The sequence below is a fragment of the Cucurbita pepo genome, chromosome 5, assembly GCF_057944985.1.
Source record: "Cucurbita pepo subsp. pepo isolate OVF chromosome 5, ASM5794498v1, whole genome shotgun sequence".
Taxonomy (NCBI): domain Eukaryota; kingdom Viridiplantae; phylum Streptophyta; class Magnoliopsida; order Cucurbitales; family Cucurbitaceae; genus Cucurbita; species Cucurbita pepo.
This window is the reverse complement of record NC_141802.1, coordinates 1,874,849-1,894,638: the sequence shown is the minus strand read 5'-3', so window position 1 is coordinate 1,894,638 and position 19,790 is coordinate 1,874,849. Positions and strand designations below refer to the sequence as shown.

Below are 19,790 nucleotides of genomic sequence, written 5' to 3'. Positions count from 1 at the left end.
AAGGGGAATATATATACATATTTGTGCGTTTTTTAGGAGGAAAGAACGATGTGGGAGTGGGACCGCCAGGGTCTGATTTCAGTCTCGACGGCTCAGATTGATTGTATTTTCCTCCAACTCCTTAATGTCGTTTGATAAGATTATAAAATTAATGGCTCCTTTAGCTTCAGTAATCATTTAATTAATCCATGAATTTAGTTTGAGTAATCAGTTAATCATACTTTAAACTTAATTCTAACAATGGCGTTCATATACTTACCATTATATTCAAATTTAATAAGGGAATATGGGTTATGCTTCCTATCAACATTATAAACATAAACCTAAATAAATTGTATTATTGAAGGACGACATTAAGTAAATATACTTTGTGTTGGATGATCAAAGTCTCGCATCGGCTAATTTAGGAAGTGATCATGGGTTTATAACAAAGAATACCCTCTCCATTGGTTTGAGGCCTTTTGGGGAGCCCGAAGCAAAACCACCCAAGCTTATACTCAAAGTGGACAATATCATACCATTGTGGAGAGTCGTGTTCGTCTAAAATAGTATCAGAGTCATGCCCTAAACTTAGTCGTGCCAATAGATTGGTAAATCCACAAATATCGAACAAAAGACTCCAAAAAAAAACGAGTCAAGCCTCCTCGAAGGGTCGAGGCTCGATTAAGGGGAGGCTATATGGAATACACTCTCCATTGGTTTGGCCTTTTGGGAAAGCCCAAATCAAAACTATGAGAACTTATGCTCAAAGTTGACAATATTATACCATTATGGAGAGTCGTTCGTTTAACAGTTTGATTTTTTTGGGTGAATATTATAATTAACATGTTAGTCTGGTTGACCTCTACGTGTTCAAAGGAAATTGTTTTTTTCTTTAAATGCTTAACTACGATCGTTTGTTCTATTCAGTATGGTGTGTATATAACCTTCCGGCTCAACAATTAAGTTCAACTCTGATCACATCTAACACCTAATAAAAAACTTACAATTAGGAAGAGTATATAAGGGTTCATTAGCTTTTTAATTTTTTTGCAATTTCCCAAAATTGGGGACAAATCTTTTTTCTTTTTGACAAAATATTATGATTATTACCATAATGATCCTTTTCTCATGTATATAAACAGTAATTATAGTTTGAATGGATGAATTTTGAAATGAATGGTAACCATAGAAACCTAATAATGAAGGCTTTTGATGAAAATTTTGAACCACAAGCCATCATAATACAATATAAGATAACATGATTTAATTAAAATCATTACCCATCCCTGAAAATGACAAGATTTCAAGAAAATATGAACATTTGATTACTTGTCACATATTAGTGGATACCCGAAGAGTGTGTTATTGACTTCTTTTGATTTGTTTGCCACTTTTTTAGTTCAATTTGTTCGCCATTTATTAAATCCCAATGATTAATTTATTGATTTAGTGTATATATATTCGAAATACGATATTGTTTTTTTCAGGTAAAGGCAAGGCGCCCATGTACGGTTGACGGCAACATTGTGATCAGAGACTGTAGCGCGTGCATAGGATAGTTGCATATTTAAAATTTCTAATTTTGGTTGGGAGAGTGCGTTTGCATTTCATTTATTTGAATTATTTAATTTGTAATTATTTTATCGCTCTCATGTTTGAAACACGTAAGTCCGACATGTTTTAACTTTCAAATTTTTCTGCTAATAAAGAACTCGTAGGAAAAGTATTTTTGATAATATTTAAAAAAAGGGGAAATAAAAAGAGCAACCGTTTGGAGGGATTAAAAGAATATGGACAGGAAAATTATTGGAGAAATTAATTATAATTAATAAATAATGGTATATATTAAGAATAAATATTAAATAAAGTCAACGCCGCTTTAAAGCTGTTTGACACTAAAAGACGTAAAATTTACTCCTCCATTCAATTCACCAACTACGCCCTTTACATCCTTCACCAATTATTTAAAATATTCCAAAATCAATCCTTTTGCTTTTATTTTTATTTTATTTTTCATTTATGAATAATCAAGATAATACCAATAATTAATTAATTAAAGATATGCATTTAATGAGATAATAATAATAATAATAATAATAATAATAATAATAATAATAATAATAATAATAATAATAATAGAGTTGCTTAAAGTGTTGGAGCCGTATTTGGAGCCTTCGACGCTAACATTGTGCTGCCTGCATCAATAATAGCTAGTAGGGAAGGACGTACATTTGCTCGTGGGAATGATTGAAATTTTGTTTGAAACACCCGATGATAAAATTCTTTTGATCAAGTTGGTTGTCTCACCAAATCAACGTTCAATATCATATATGTTCATCAAATGGTCTACACATGCTAAATTATTCATGAACTTTGGAAAATGTCGATGCTAAGTCGGTTGGATACATGGGAATAGGAAGACTTTGAATTTTAATGTTATAAGCGAGATAAAGATAGACAAAGTCAAAGTCAATGACCAATTGAATAATAGTATGGTATTTTCCAATGGTTGATGTATTTAAACTTTTCTATTGGTCGCTTCTTCATTATTAACCTTTCACTTCACGAGAAACCTAAGTCAAAGTTGGTCATCCGTTCATACAACCAAACTAAAATCTTTTATTTATTTTTATTTTGTCACAATAGTATATAGTTCGACGTGGTGATACATCTGGAAGTTCAAACTCTCACTCGTGGAATTTAGATACGTCACCGACTTGACTTGAACCATTTACGATAGTTAAGATTAAATAAATGGGTATTAATTTTTTTTTTAATTAGAGTATAATTAATTTCTCATAAAATAAATGCTCCAATTATTTAGAGGGACGGGAAAATGTGTGTAAATACATCCTCCACGAAAGGGACGAATAAAGTATATTTTAAAAATTGAGTCCACAAAATTTGGTTATTAGAAATGCCACCATTAAAAAGAAAAAAGAAAAAAGAAAAAAGAAAAAGAAAAAGGGTGCGAGAGTTGAGAGTGAGACACGTGGAAATCAGGAAATGGAAACTCCGAGTGGTGGTTGTAAAATAGGTAGGCTGTATATGGAGCTTCTAGAAGCTTAATTACGTTTAAAACTGGGCCAAAAACTAATGGGCCCCGCCGCTACAAAAATTAAAAATAATAAAATAAAATAAAAATTCCTCCCACCAACTCCCCTCTTCTTCTCTACAATTCTTTTATTATTTTTTTTCTTTTTATTACGGTCTTTTCAAGTCTTCCGGTCTGTTAGTTATAAATATATATATAAATCAATGAAAATAACTTTTAACTGAATCTTAAAAAATATAATTACCTTTAATACTAGAGGAAAATTATTAATATTTTATTTAAAAAATAACCGTGGTCTTAAAAGACTTTATTTGATATAATTAAACCTTTTTTAAAAATTTTAAAATACGTTTATCGTCCATATTTCGTTTAAAAAAATTCATACACTTCGAAAAGTAACATTAAAAAGTTTGAACATAAACTGTTTTTTCCTTTTTAAAAACTTAGTACCGAGTGTTAATACTAATTTTAAAATTTAATATATATATATATATTATATATTTTTTTAAGAATGGTAATTTATTTCTAGACGAAGTATAAAGTTTAAAAAGGTATTTTTACCTGTTTTATTTTTTTTTTCTTTAAATTAAATTATAAATTTACCTTTCAAACTTGAAAAATAATCTAATTTTATCATGACAATATATTTTTTTTTAACAAAATAAAAAAGATATATTAATAGCGAAAAACCAAAATAGGTATTTTAAAAGACTTATAAATTAAAGTGAAACAAATGGAAACTTCAATAATTAAATAGAGGAGATATATACCGTTATGCTACTTTTTATTTTATTTTGAATTTGTAACTCCATAATTAATTAATTAATTAATTAATGTTATTAAGTTAAAATTTTAATTTTGATTTGAGAACTTTCATAAAAGTAATTAATTTTAGACTTTAAATCTTAATTTTTCAGATTAAAATTTTGTGGACTACATTGTTATAAACTATAATATACAAATATAATTAAATATTTTACCGATTAAAATTCAAACTAAATTGTTACTTTCGTACTCTATATATATATATATATATTTGTCGATTATTTTGGGTGGGTGGATTTTATTTAGTGAACTAATTGGTGGAAATTAACAACTACCTTTCATTTTCCATATATATATATATATATTACTTTTGGCCCTTTATTATTATATTTTTTTTCCATACATATATTTGTTTAGGATGAATTCTAAATATTTAAATTAAGATTCATATAATTATAAATATATGGCACCTGTTGATTGTATTTTATTTGTTATGTGTGTGAAGTGATTGAAATTTCTTTTTCTCGTAATTAAAAAAAAAACACTATTTAACGGACCAAGTTCATGTACTCCTACCAAACATAAGATGTTCACACCGTTGCTTTTAAGCATGTAGGACTCGTCAATTTTTAATTATATGTATTTTTCAAATTTTGTGGCTCGGGCAACACTATCAAGATACATGGAGTTGTTGGGAGGTTTCCCCAAATAAAGCAAATTAACTGATGATATTCCATTTAAATGCTCTTGTAGCATTAAGACGCTACCTGTGCAAATTATCTTATTTTATTGCAGTTTGAGTTCGTAGACGGTGTAAATGTTGTTTACTTTTTTTTTTTTTTAAATTAAAAATATGGAAGGGAGTAATATATTTAAAAATTAAGAAAACTAAAAGATTATTAATATTAATAATATGATAACCTAAGAAAGAGTAGTGTTTGTGTACACATCATTTTAATGGAAAATAGAGTAAAGAAAATGTGGTACCAACTTCATTTTCTCACCAATTAACTTTGATTTTTCCAAATGGGGTTTGGTGATTTATTTTCATCATTTGATATTTAAAACATCACCATTTAATTAATTCAACTGTATCCTATTTTCAAACTTGTCAAACCCTAATTTTGTAGCGTACTTGAAATACAAAACATTTTAGTTTAGACTAAGATTAGGAGAACATAAAAGATTATAAAGTTCATTAACGACCCATGCTCAAGATTAAATTTGGTACTTAATGACCCTGACATTTTATTGTATACCTTAATAAATTATAAATAAGTATAAAATAAGGAAATGTGTATAAAAATTAATTAATTTATATTATTTTCCCACCATTAATTTAGTTACTCTGAAAGAAACCAAACATACGGGCCAGTTACGGATTTCCCCGCCTCCGAGTTTGCTGAAGCTTCGTTCATACAGGTGGAGGGAAGGGGTTTTGCTCCGGTGAGCGGCTGAAAATGGGTACACCATTGCCGTATGAGATGTACTTGAATAGAATTTCCTTGTACATTGATGGCATAACTTCGCACGTCAACCGTAACGATCAAATCGACCCTGTCTATTTCTGCAATCTCTGCTTTTCCCTTGCCAGGTTTTGATTGATTTATTTATTTATTTATTTATTTATTTTATGGATCATTTAGGGTTTCCACGTCTGTTTATTGTTCTTATTGTAGAAATTCGCTTTGTATGTTCTTCTTGATTTTTTGTTAGTTGAGAGGATTTGAGACTGGTAATACGAATACCTACAGTTTAGCTGGTTGGTAGAAAATGGAGTGTCGAGTAGTTTGTCTGGAAGACGGCATTTGGGCGTGGTTGGAAGTGTTGTGTTGCAGCATTGGTTCAGACTGTTCTCTTTGATTTGAAAATTTCCTGCGTTTTCTTGCATGATGCATGATTTGTGATTTTTACTTCACTGTAGTAGTGTCAAATTAAAGAATCGAATGGTTTGCATCATGAAAAAGATGATTCTGAAAGCACTTTTTTGTTTTTTTTCGTAAGAAGAGATGCCTACATATTTCGAAGGTCGGTTTCTTTTTATGGAGAAAGAATATTTAAACAAGTGGTTGCAGTTAACTTTTGCATACTTCCTGTATTTTGTTTTGAAAACTCAGTTGTTTTCCAGGGCCAAGGCCTACCTTTATTGTTATGGGACTTTTGGGACAATGTTATAAACAAACCATCTATCAATCTAAGTAAAAGATAAGCGGTTAGTTAAAGTTATTAATCTAATCATATCAACTATAAAGTAAATCACAAACAATACCCTGAATCAGCTACGTCAAAATCCCCAAAAGTTCTGAGGCCAAGTTCCAACTTAACATCATGGCCTTTTGGCTTCTGTCACACACCTCTTTTTGATTGATATTATTGCCAGCAAGCGCTCTTTTGGCTAGACTAATTATCATACTAGTTAATGCTATGAAATTAGCATCGATTGGATAATGTTATCAAGTTCTTTATCATCTTAAGCCTAAAGTATAGGAAATTGCGGCAAAATGAAGGTGATATAGTTTGAATTATTTGCTGCCAATATTAGGGGACCTTGAGAAAACTATAAGCAAGACATTTTTTTTTCTTTCTCTTTCCTCATAATCTATTAAAAACGTAAAAGACTAAGATGACAAGAAAGAGGAGAAAGATTTCTGTTGCCTCAAACTTCTCGAGGGGAGAATTCTTCCTTCTGGTTCCCTTAATATACCATTACAAATTTTATGTCCATTGCCATTGCTGCTAACCTTTCTTTTCTAAGAGTAAAAAGAAAACGTCAGTCCACAAGATCGTGCGAGTTTTTGAGGTATATTATTAAAACCAACACCCTCTTTCTTCATCCTTCAGATTTGATTAACCACCTCATTTACCACTAAAGCTGAACGAATGATTTGCCTCTTACTGTTGTTAAAATTATTTCGAGGTGATTCTCTTTCGTGGTTGTGTTTCCCAGCCATGCTTGAGAGACTGGAAAATCGCATACAATTTTTTTTATTTTTTTTGTAAGGAGAGATGCACAAGGGTAGATGCTGTATGCAATATGGAGGGAGTCGGTTAGGGATCAGATAATTATATTTGGTAATTGTATAGAGGGACCAGTGGCCATTATTCGGTTATGCTAGCATATGATAGGACTTAGGAGTGTAGTTGTCCGTGGGGATTTACCATGTGTTGTATATTTTGTGAGAGAGTAGGCCTGTTGAATGTTTGTGCCCTTATTCGTGCTTTCCTGTTTTATCTAACAGTAATATTATTGGATTATCGCTCTCAATTGCTGTATCAGCTTTGTACTTTTATTGTACTCTTAACTCAAGTCAAATGCCTCATTCAGGATTTTTAGGTTATGGTGAAGGTGACAACTTAGAATGAATTTCTCACTTATTCCTGAACTCTGCGGTCTCTTGTTCTATTGTGATATCTTTTTGACTATACAAGTTTCATGTTATATCTTTAATTTGCTGACGTGCAAGGCTACTGTTGTAAATACCTCTGTATCTTTAATTATATACTTTTGTTTGTCTCAAATGTTATTTATAATTATTAGTTCTTACTAATGTGAACAAAATTGGATTTTTTAGGCTAAATTTATAAAAAAATACCCTTGAATTTTGTCATTTGTTTAAAAAGTACCCATTTTCTTTCAATATTACCCTTGACCTTTCTTAAATATTTCAAAACTACCTTTGAGCAAAAAAATCTACTAGAATATTGGACAAAACATTGACGTGACGAAATGTCATTCTTTCAAGCTTAATCTAGACAAGTGTCCTAGTATTCACCACATCGTTCTAGGTTTACTGCCATGTTGATTTTTTTTTTGTCACAAGTCAAGGATAATTTCAATTTTTGAAAGAATAAAAGTATTTTTGAAACAAAGAGCAAAATTTAGGAGTATTTTTTACTAAGGCTAAACGGTAAAAAATACTCTTGAACTTTGCCCCTTATCTAAAAAATATCTACTTTCTTTCAAAAGTTGCAATGTAACCCTTGAGTTGTCTTAATGTTTCAAAACCACCATTGAGTTAGAAATCCGTTAAAATGTTGTACAGAAAATCGATATTGGCAGTAACTAGGATGCTTATCTAGGTTAAGTCTAAAAGAACAACATTTAGTTATGTTGATTTTTCATTCAACATTTTAAACATCTTTCTACTCCAAAAATTGTTTTGAAATATTTATAAAAAGGTTAAGGGTAATATTGCAATTTTTGAAAGAATATGAGTATTTTTGAAACAGGGGCAAAGTTTATGGGTATTATTTATGATTTAGTGTTTTAACAATCTAATTTTTTCTAATACTTTTTATGTATGTGCCTTAGCTTCTGCTCATAATCATCGATTTATCATCTTTCTTGACTTTACTTGATTAACGTTGATAATACAGATGTATTGACTTTGCAATTGCAAACAACTTTGTTCCATCTAATGTTCACGGCTTACCCAGTCTCTTGAAACAGGTAATATCTTTTATTCTAGATGTACAGGAAATTCTGGTGTTTTAAATCAATTTTCCCCCCTCCGATTAAAAAAAAAAAAAGATTACTTCATTTCCCTTTTTTCTAAATTATAAAATGCTGGTCTATTTGAGCAGCAACTTAAGATGGTTCATGTCCCTAGAATGTCTAATTTCTGTTAAATTACCTGTTAATTTTCATTCCTCGTTTTGGTGTCGTCACTACAAAATGTTACACCTTCTCAAATAGTTGACTGTGTCATCTTCAAATTATTTGGCACTCTTGTTTTGGTTCTAAGCTATACTTTAGAGATCTTGGCCGGTCATTTAGTAGGTTGGGCTGAACTGCCTATTGATTTACTAGAACTTAAACGTAAGGGGGGCAGGGGGGTGGGGTGGGGTTTAAGATGTTGGGCGCAAGGTTGCATTTGGATTTGGAAGATGGTTTGTTAGCCTATCTCTATAATATTTAGATTGGGTTGTAGACTCATGTTAAGTGACTTTGTCTCAGTTATTTATTCAGAATTTTGTATCTGGTTGCAATATCTTCTCTAGTATGAGTTCGTTAAAGAATTAGTTCACATAGAATATTTATTTGTCCAGATGTATCAGAAGAAACATTCTCATCGTTTAAAAGCAGCAGTCATGGTGCTCATGATATCCACCAAGGTATATTTTTTTTCGTCTTTTGCATTTGTGTCATATTTTTATATTATACGACTTGTGACCAAGTTTTTTAGTGTTCACATTTGTTTATGTTGCAACATTTTTTTTTATGACTGTTACAGTATGATTAAATAAATGTTCGTGTTACTGAATCAAAATTTGTTTGAGATGAGAAGTAATCTGTTATAATTTAGTAACAATTTCACCAGCAACTCCAGGGATAGACCGTCTTTTGGTGAGTAGCTTACAAATGAAGTTTATCTATGGAGTTTAGCAGTTTATCTTGAAACACTCGGCTTTAAGTTTAAATTGGAGGAGAAGAGGAAGTTCCATTCTTTTTACATCAGCTAGCAATGGCTAGAATATTCTTTTTGGAGCTTTTTTAACTTACTTTGAAAAACTTTTCACTGATGAAAAGATAAAAAAATGTTCAAGGATACAACTTCGATATGGAAAGAAAAGAACAAAACACCCAACCAAACTAAAAACAGAAAGCCAAAATAACCTAAATAGAGCAAAACAAGCATTCTGAGAACAAATAGAAACCAACCTCACAAAACCCCCCTATAAAAATAGGCAGGAAAGTCCACAAGACAAGCCGTAGCTGCATACACCAAAAAGGAAAGAAGAGCTACAAGGAGGATAAGAGGCACCAAAGCCAGCCAACACCACCAAAAATATCCAACGAGAGCTACCAAACTGAAGAATCAACAACCAAAGGCATAATTGAGCACCGATGACCGATTAAGCTAACAAAAAGGAACTTCCGCTGATATAAGCGATGAGGCAGCAGAAAGTGACAAGAGAAACATCAAGTGAACCCCTTTGAAAACTAAAACTGTAGGCTTAAATTCATTAAATATAATATTGACTTCACCACCATATTGAAAGAGATTTTCCTTGGTGAAGGGGGAACGAGAACAGAACACTGAACTCAGGTTAGGGAGATCCAATGGGGGCCTTGACTCCATAACATCATGGGAAGAGGAAATGATTGACGAAGGAGGAGCCTTCAATTTGGATTGCTCATCATCTAACAGAGAACAAAGGCCGCTTTCGTAAACATTTCAACATTTCTAAAATTTTGGTCATTTGAAGTTAATTTTCAATTATTTCATTATCAAACATAGAAAAAAGACCATCCTCTTGTGGGCTTCTTTTTTGTATGCCCTTGTTTTCTTTCATCTTTCTATCAATAGAAGTTCATTTATTTATCAATATATATGTATGAGATTTTTCCATATTTGGGGTCATACTATCTCTGTGTGTAGGCCTTGTGTCAAACTTGTAATTGTCTTAATTTTAGTTAAGTCCTTAGGATTGTTATTATTATTGTTATTTTTTTTTATCTTGGTTGTAACTAAGGTAATTTATCTACTTTCCTTAAGCCCCGCGTATTTACACAGGCGGCACATCTCCTTTCTGTACTCACTTTTGAAATCAATGCATAACCTTTGCTAGCTTAATTATCCACCTCTCTAGCATCTCTTTGGGTGTTATAAATGTTAAGGTCAATTGAAATAATCTTCATAAATATGCTCATTGGAAATCTTTGTAACACTGATGCAGAAAGACATAAGATACTCAGGTTTTTTGTTTTCCCCTCTTGGCTTGAAATTTTTTTTGCCCACGAGGAAATTTTCTTTTTCTTTTTGTTAGTCAACACTATGATTTAGTCACTTGGCTTCTTTTTTTGTTAATACAAATAATTTTGAAGCGTTATCTGGTTACAAATATCTCAGCTTTCTTATATATTTTTCTTGGTAGAATGCTTGCAAGGTGAGATGGTTTTCAGAAAAGGAGGCAGAGGAACTCTACAGTCTTGCTAATGAGGTTCTTTTTATTTTATTTTTCCCTAAAAATATTATGGGACTTGTCCTCTTAATAAGAGTTTGCGCTCATTTCTGGAATTTTTAATCTTTTTATTTGATGAGAAATTATTATGTCATGTAGATTGGTAGTGATTTCTTTGGAGATACTAATACTGGACCAAATAATTCCCTTACCACGATTACTGCAGTTATGGAAAGGTGTGAATTTCCTTTTTGGCTTATCAGCATTCTGTCTTCTTTTATCTTCTTCTCGCAAAAGGATGGATATCAATGAAAAGTTACGAAGTATGATAATCCTCATTGCAAGAAAAACACCAGAACCCCATCCTCTTTAAACTTCACCACTTACCTTACAATCCCCAAAAAGAACCCTCAAATAATCCTTTCCTTAATGGAACTAATTATGGAAAATGAATAACAAAAAAAACCCTTTTTTCTCAAGATATGCTGCCCCCACTAAAAAAATTTAACCTTTATTGGACAAGTTTTTTTTTTTTTTTTTGTGTGTGTGTGTGTGTGTGTGTGTACATTGTCGAGCACAATCCCATTTCCAAAACATTTCCATTGTCAATCTGTTTAAGAACTAAGTATTTCTTCAAAAAAACAGCTATTAGAGTCCAAAGGAACTCCCTCTTATAAATTTCATCCTTTAACTCGTGATTCTTCAGTAAGTGTATGGTTTGTGAGCCTTAAGTTTAATCTGTATGAGTTTAGGTCTTAGAGGACTCTCCCTATTTTGACTCTACACTACCTTTGCCAATGTTTTCTAGACTTTTAGACGTTACTCAGTCCTCCCCCCTTGGTTCATGAGGTGTTGCCTAGATTTTCATAGGGTTTGAATTCGACTACTTCATCTTCTTCCGTTCACCTCTCCACTTCAATTTTTTTTTAGATGAACTTGGATGGAATAAATGCTTACCTTCTCATCCTTCTCATCAGTGATTAGGAATTTTCTACGAACCACCCTTGGGATTTTGACCACTAAGAGAGAGGATAGCAAAAAGAGAAGAGAGAAGATGTATTTTTTTTTCTTTTAAAGAATAAATAGCTGTCTAGCTTTTTATGGTGGTCAGTAGGAAAATGTCTACTAACTTGTTAGTAGGTAAGTGTTATTCACTTTGCCCCTTTCCCATAGTCTTGTGTTTCAATTTGGTCCTGTTATTTTTCTTCAAGCTAACCGCAATTATGTATTATCTCCTCCAGAATATTTCTTGTTTTTAGTAATTTCCTACAGACTTAGAATCAATTCTCAAGAAAATAATTCTCAAGTACCAATTTAATAGGAATGTAAACTTAAGATAGAACTCAATAATATAGGGGTTCAGATGTATTGTATTGTCAAAAGAAAATACGAAGGTTTACTGAACATTAGAGAGCCTTAGTTCTCTCCAAAGAAACTATTCCAAAATATGCCTCCCTCCCTTTTTCTAACTCACACTATTTATTTTCATCAATCACCAACAGACTTATCATTTAATTTCTAATGTACCTTATTGGTCATGCTGGGTTTTGAGTTGATTATTTTGAAATGGTTTCGTTTTTGCCTTCTTTTTGCATATGCACCCAGATTTTTTCCGCACTTGAAGCTCGGCCAGATTGTTGCGGATATGGAAGTTAAGGTGGTTACTTGTTTCTGCTTAATTCTATCCTAAAATATTTTAAAATTTTAAATTTATTTCTTGGATATACCTTGACATTAATGTTTTATCTGTGCTAGCCTGGTTATGGAGTGTTTGCTACAGATTTCAATATTTCAAAGACAATGCAGTTATCACAGCAGGAGAAAATAGTAAGTTACTGGTATATTTTGGAGGCTAGTGGAACTGGGAATTTTCCCATGAGGGTTTTTTATATTGTTTATTTAGTTAGCTTTAGTGTTCTTTCCCTTGACTCAAATAATAAATAAGTTGGTTTCATGAATGTTTTTCTTTCGGATACCATAAAGTCTCCCGACAGCTTTGATCACCAAGTTTGGAATTGGAGTATATCTGGTGTATTGCTGTAAGATCCATGTGATAAGATCTTATAAAAGAAGGTTATTTCTTCCAAAGAATAAAAAGGCTAGTATCTATACTAGCATTAAGACAGCTGGTCGTGTAACTACCTAATTAAAACAACTAATCCCAATGGCTACAGTTCTTTAAAAACAGAGTTAGAGAATCAGCCAAAACACAAACAACAAGACAGAGCAATTACAAGTGTAGGCACCTTACATCAATGTCACTTGACCTTACTCTATTTGGTATCAATAAACTTGTGGAATATTTAATATGTTGAATAGTTGGCTCCTGGAGTTTACTACAATTTCATGTTTGACTGTTTACATGATTAGTGTTTAGTTCAAGTTAAATGAAATATCGATGATATCTAGTTTTGTTTATATATCTAGCTGTTAGAATTTTTTGGATTGGTCAAATGGATGTTACCATGCATTATCCTTTAGTAGGATGAAAATAGAAAAGGTTAGGGGTCAATATTGTTTGTTCATGTAAGTATGTGAACAACAACTCCATCAAACTTCAAATATTTCTGATTGTTATTCACTATAAATGTAGTCAACAAGTATTCTTCCTCTTAAATTCTGTATTTGCAAATTGATATCCGTGGCAGCTACTGTTTGTTGCTCAAAAGGATAATACTGAGACGTCTGCTTGCATAATCAGTCCTCCACAGGTCAAGTATGTCTAACACGCAAATCCCTTCCTTTGAGATGGAACTAAGTTCAATTATATCTATGCTATATTGGTTATTCCATTTTCTTATAATCTATAGCTTTCTTGTCAATGGGAAGGGAGTCAATGGAAGGACAAATATATTCATGGTTAGTTCAGATGTACAAGACTCTTCTACATCTACTAGTTGAATCTTCTTACTAGCATCATATCTTTTTTAAGGATACTGGGCCACAGCTTCCAACGAATGTTACTCATATGCTTAAATTAGGAGCAAATCTTCTCCAAGCGATTGGTAACTTCAATGGTAAGTTGTGGTCTAATTCCAATTATAAGCGTCTTGGTAGTTACTATTTTAGAGTATACCCTAAAAGGACATTTAATCTTTGTTTAGGTCATTATGTTATAGCAGTTGCCATTATGGGTACTGCACCACTGCCCGACTCCTCGGTGCTGCAAGATTATGTACAGACGGTTGTGTCTACTGTGGATCCAGGTATAGCTACAATTATGAAGGGCAGTTGGTATCTTCTTTTGTTGTTTTTTGTTTTATATTCTATTTATTTATCATTATACTTTGTTATTCAGTTAGGATGTCTGGCTTAAATGTATTCACATTTCTTTATGCCATGGTTTTGGATTTGCTTTGCTCAATATAATTTTATTTTGGGTTTCAGATTCGGATATAATCGAGGGCCCATCACGAATATCGCTTAATTGCCCCATAAGGTTCTATAGGCAGTTTTTGCATACAATTCTAATACTTCCAGCAACTACTGTGCTTTGATTTATTTGTATGCTATTTTGTATGAATTCCTCTAGATGTCTGAAATAATTAGCTTAGGCTATTTGTGTACGAATTCGTCTTGATGTCTTAGATAATTAGCATAGGCTTTAACTGTTTCGTCTCTGATCTGAAACAGATAATTTTTATTCATTTTCACCATTGAGGAAGCATCAGATTTAACTGTTCATGGATATTTTTTGAGAAACGAAATATTTCCATTGATGAATGAAATAAGAGGAGTTAAACGCACCTTATTGCTGAATGGTGGGTGTAATTACATAAAAGATTTCCAAATCAGTAATTAAAGAGGAGAGACTATAGCCAGAGAAAGAATGTTTACTACACCAATAAAGAGAATTAAACACAATCAAATCTATGAAAGTAGCAAAATTGGAGACCAACTTGTATAACTCGTGGAGTGATGGGTGAGGTACCGGCAGGATACATGGGAAGGGGATGCTGATATATAGGTTTTGATGCCCCCAATTGTGAATACTCTAGGAGGGGTAGAAAGGGAATGGCCACTGGACAGTTCGTTTGCGGGAGGTGCTGTACAGTTTGGGGCATGGGAATGAGTAGCCTCAAAAGGGAATTCTTTGCTATGAGAGAGTCAGCTTTTCATTTTGTGCTAGAACAGTGTTTTTGGGGATGGAAAAATTACCAGCCCTCAAATTGGCTGGAAGCATGTTTTGTTACTGCTATTACTGTTATTTTCTACTATTTCAATCGAAGGAAAGTGATGACATACCCTTATGTTTTATATTGATTAAAACTCTGGTCTAAAATGAAGCTTAGGAATTGTTCCAAAATGTAAGTGTGAATTTTCCTTCTCAAGGAGTTGTTCCAAAATGAAAGCTTGAAACTATGTATTTGCTGAGATGCATGATTAATGGGTATGAATCAGCTGATCCACCATAGACTCTCAGGGGCTTACCATACCATCTGATACTGAAATGGAAAAACCTTTGGAGATTGGCTAAATGTTCAAACCCACAAAACCAAAGCTACGGGATAATAAAACTAACAAAAATTAAAAGTGAATAAATAACTGCAACTTCTCTGATGGAGGTGCACCAAAACGTGAAAGAAATTTCTGATTTAAAGCTTAAAGATATTGAACCGGTAGCATGTTGAAGAAAGTGGCAGATGGAGCACTAATGAACATATACCTGTATCGGTTATGTCGGATTGAATATATACGTATATATATATATACACATTCCCTGCCCAAACTGTACATCACAAAGAATGATGGCATTCCTAACAAAAGGAAAAACATCTTGGTTACATGTGGGAACGTTGGAGTAATATTAATTGACATATGACTTAAAATTTTAATTAGATTTATGCTGAACCTTACTATTGGTAGATAAATAATTCAAAATGAAAGTTAAATATATTTATCATTTTTATTTACCATGATATACATTCTTCGCTTTTAATAAATGACATGATTTGATGTATTGTTATTATTTGATTCTTTTTTTTCTTTAAAAAAAGAAATAGATATTTCATTGATGAATGAAATATACAAATGAGGGGAAAGAGGTCCCAAAGCCAAAAGGTGGGTTGCAAAATAACTTCCACTTGACCAAAAATTGAAAGGTTTAATAATCTGAGAAAGGGTATTTTCATTTACTTGATAGAGCTAAGAATAGAACTGAGTTTCAGAAAGTGTAGAGACCACGGGCTTGTTGGATATGCGATTCTGTAGGCCTTGGTTGGAAAAATCTGTATGTCAAAAGTGAATGGTGGGAATTTTTAACAATTAATCATTCACTTGGACCTTTAGTATTGAATTTGTCTACTGCTTGCCTGGTTTTTATCTCCAAGTTATTATCATATCTTGTGTTTGATAGGTACTCAATGTTTTCTTGTTACTTGAAAATATATATAAGTCATCTCTCTCTTATACACATTAAACACCAGATGAAGTTTACAATTGGTTCAATTTTCAGTTTTTATGCAACTCAATAATTGACATGGCGATTGTTTCATCCTGTTCTCAATATAAAACAGCTATACCCGAATCAAGGTTCCTGTGAAAAGTCGTTCTTGTAAACATCTTCAGGTGAGCATTTCCTGCCATGGCATCTGGAAGGTGATGTACCTTGAATCATAGCAGGATCGTTGTAAATCTTTTCCAGATACTTAAATCATTTCTGACAAGAAAATTAGGCAACAAAAAATTATGCCAATAGTTTACTTAATTAGGTATGCAACTGTAGCATGCGCCTTGGCACTGTACATATGTATTCAGTTCTTTTGCTAGACTTTCTTATAGTTCATATGAATTTACTGTGTGTTATTATCTTGGAAATTTTCTTTAGGTTTAATATCTGTCTTTCTGTATGCTGCAGTGCTTTGATTTCTACAACTTTATTGGCATAAATTCAAGAAGACCATCCTGGCGATGTCCACATTGTAATCAGTACATTTGCTTTTTGGATATTCGTGTTGATCAAAATATGTTGAAGGCAAGTATAGTGGTAGACCATTTCTTAATTTCTTGTGTATTTGCGAACTTTATTGCTTTATTCCATTTTATGAATCCATTGTATTTCCTTTAGGTCATTAGAGAAGTGGCTGAGAACGTTACTGAAGTGATTATCTCAGCAGATGGATCATGGAAGGCCATACTTGATAATGGGGATGGTCGGCCATTGGATGATTCTCTTAACCTTCAGAATGAAAGGGATCAAGAGTCTACTGTTCCTGTTGTGTTAGATCTTATTGAAGTTGATGATGATATTAACATCTGCGATTTGGAGATTGAAGACGAAAAACCTTGTCTTGGTAACAAAAACTTTGCGGCTGTCTTGGACGATGACTTTTGGTCTGGAATAGATACTGATAGGATTTTAACCTCAAGTGCTAGGATAGATGCTCCAATTGGTAATAACCCGCCTGCACCTAATTTTGCTGGCCATATGCAATCGGCTGTCTTGACTAATCCTGTTACACCTGTCCTTAACAACCATGGTGCGGGGGTTCCAGGGCATGTCATCTTTTCGTCTCCTGCATTGTATGATCAAAACAATTTGCAGAGTCAAGCTTTGAATTCAAATGAAAACAGTGAGTACGGGAGGACGACATCAATAGCGAGACCCCTAAGCAGGATGCCGACTACAGCTCAAGCCTTTCCTTCTCCGTCCCAAGCATCAGGTCAGCAGTATAGTTCAAGAACAACAACCATTTCCTCAGCTCCTCAAGTCGGACCAAGTATTCCAACTAACAGAGATGTTTTAAATACAATATCTCGTGATTCAGAAAGGAGCCAACAATTTCCGAGACGTCCTGGAGATTCACATCATGCAACAAACCTAGCTCCCTTTCACCACCCACCAACCTTGCAGGTGCGATTTTATCTTGTTTCTATGATCTCTCACGTGTTAATTTCTTTTGTTGTTGTTTTTTTCCCAATGACCATGACTTATGGTGGAGTATGCTAACTTTTCTTACATTTAACTCTTTTGGTGGAGTATGTTAACCTTTAATTTATCTACTTAAACTCCCAGAATCGGGATCCTCTGGATCATTCCTTCACTCCTGGTCAATCTGTTCAAGCATCGACTGCTTTAAGGCCATCCAGGGGGCTATTAACAGATTTCCAGAATCCTCACCTTCAGCAAGCGCTCAATTTAAGGATGTCCCAACTCCGGAATCAGAATCCAAGCAATAATGTCCGGCCATCACTACCATTCTTAAGAGCTATGAGTCAAGTAGGAGGTGGCTATAGTGGACCTTCTTATGCGGCTGTAACACCTAATAGTCAAAATGCAAGAATGATGGTTGCTTCCCAGCGAGCTGAGCTGATGAGACAATCTTCAGCTATGTCATTACAAAATCAAACTTTCAGATCAGCCCATTCTCTCCAAACAACTCCTGATGGGCTTAGGATGCCAGCTGCTGGGGAGCTGAGAAATGTTGGAGGAATGTCTCAATCTGTTACCCCGGCTGCGGGTTTGGTAGATCCATCATCAGATCTGAACTGGCAGCCCTCAGGTCGAATGCGTGGCAGTCTTTCTGGTCGAGCCTTTTCTGATGCCCATGGCCACTTAATTATCCACCCAACTCAATCTGTACAGTCTGCTCGACCTCCATCTAACTCGACTCCTACTCAACCCAGTGCTCCCTCAACGCAGGCTCAAGGCTCCAATGGATTGGATACACTGGTTCCAAGGACAAGATAATACATGTTGAAGAAATTCCTTGCTCTTACAAGTATTGAGTGTATGCCCAGGTGTTCTTCCGTTACCTTTGGCTCTTTTGTCACGCGAGTAAAGATATACCACGCCCCCATTTTGTCCATTGCATATCAGTTGTAAAGTCTTTCATGTAATTAGCTTCCATTATAGTATAAAACATAGGTATAGATTTTTTCGTGGAGCGTGAAGATTTGAACTTCACGTGCCATATAATCCAGTAAAGCTATGCTTAGGTTGCTGTAGTTTTATCGGTCATAAATTACAATATGTTACGAGCCTAACAATTTAAAGTTTGCACGATTCTTTGGTAATTCTATTTGGTTTTCATACTCGTGCCTATTTAATCTCTTAGCATTTTTTTCTACGTCCTCAGTTATTAACGCCTCAAAGAATTCATCTGAACAAAAAGCAGTGATGTAGTTTGAAGTTATATATACAATGAACAAGAACTCGAAAAAGTATAGAATGAAAATCGGAGTAATTCGGTGCCAAATGAACTAATTGTCTCCAAGTTACCAGTTTGAATTTGCTACTCCAATGTGATTTGGCAGACAAAAGTTACACGTTTTTTCTTGTTCGGTGCTCTTCAATTACCCATTGCCTCCCTTACATGCCAGCCAACCAAGATGGAGCTCCTGTTCATAACACCATTTAATACCAAAAAATTCGTTAAGATGAAAACTCGACGTAACGAAATGTCATTCTTTCATATTTAATTCAAACAAGCGTTTGAGTCATTTCTATGTTTTTTTTTTTTTTTACTCACATTATATTGATTATTATCCTACTTTTGTAGGACATTTAAACAAATATTTTTATGCTTTTAAAAATTCACACAAATACAGACTTTTATTAACTACAAAAATTATTTACAAGATTTTATCCAACCAACGTTAAAACCCAATTTTAATTTTCTCCAAACCACCATGAACCAAATTATTATTATAGCCATTATGTATTAATTTGTTATTCACGTATCAGTAAAAGGGTGATTTTATTCAAATACAATTTTAATCTTAGATTTTTTTGTTTCCATACTATGAATGCATTTTGTTCTCTTTCTAACATCTCGTTCTTTCTTCAACAATTTCTGATCTCTAGTGAACCTCTCAATAGGATTCGAACCCATATGAAGTTCTGACCATGGAAAAAAGAACGAATGGATCTTGTAGGATTCCCGAGAAATTCTTCGATTTCTTCTAGGAGCGGATGATTATTCATCTGCTTCTCACGTTCCGTGAATAGCTGGGACATTGAGGAATATCCAGAAAATCATTTAGGGAATCGGTATGATTCTATCTCTGTTCATTACGTTTGAAGAAAGGAAGTATCCGAAAGAATATATGTTCATTAATTATTTATAAAAAAGTGAAAAGG

The 19,790-nt window shown here is 33.3% G+C and overlaps 1 protein-coding gene across 6 annotated transcripts; it reads left to right on the top strand.

Annotated features, from left to right (window-relative positions):
• The first annotated feature begins 5,147 nt into the window (after window positions 1-5,147).
• On the top strand, window positions 5,148-18,742 carry LOC111795421 (E4 SUMO-protein ligase PIAL2). Of its 6 annotated transcripts, XM_023677837.2 has the most exons (17): window positions 5,148-5,396; window positions 8,180-8,252; window positions 8,852-8,917; window positions 10,682-10,747; window positions 10,868-10,944; window positions 12,314-12,365; window positions 12,464-12,535; window positions 13,357-13,424; window positions 13,519-13,567; window positions 13,641-13,725; window positions 13,813-13,914; window positions 14,096-14,147; window positions 16,225-16,306; window positions 16,566-16,682; window positions 16,776-17,370; window positions 17,476-17,561; window positions 17,724-18,742. In XM_023677837.2, exons 1-17 carry the CDS (start codon window positions 5,263-5,265, stop codon window positions 18,396-18,398), a joined length of 2,451 nt encoding a protein of 816 aa, XP_023533605.2. In that variant the 5' UTR covers window positions 5,148-5,262; the 3' UTR covers window positions 18,399-18,742. The 6 variants fall into 6 exon arrangements, with proteins under 6 accessions (XP_023533605.2, XP_023533603.2, XP_023533602.2 ...); XM_023677835.2 differs by having other exon boundaries at window positions 5,149-5,396; window positions 16,225-16,276; window positions 16,776-17,561; XM_023677834.2 differs by having other exon boundaries at window positions 5,149-5,396; window positions 16,776-17,561.
• Window positions 18,743-19,790: the final 1,048 nt, after the last annotated feature.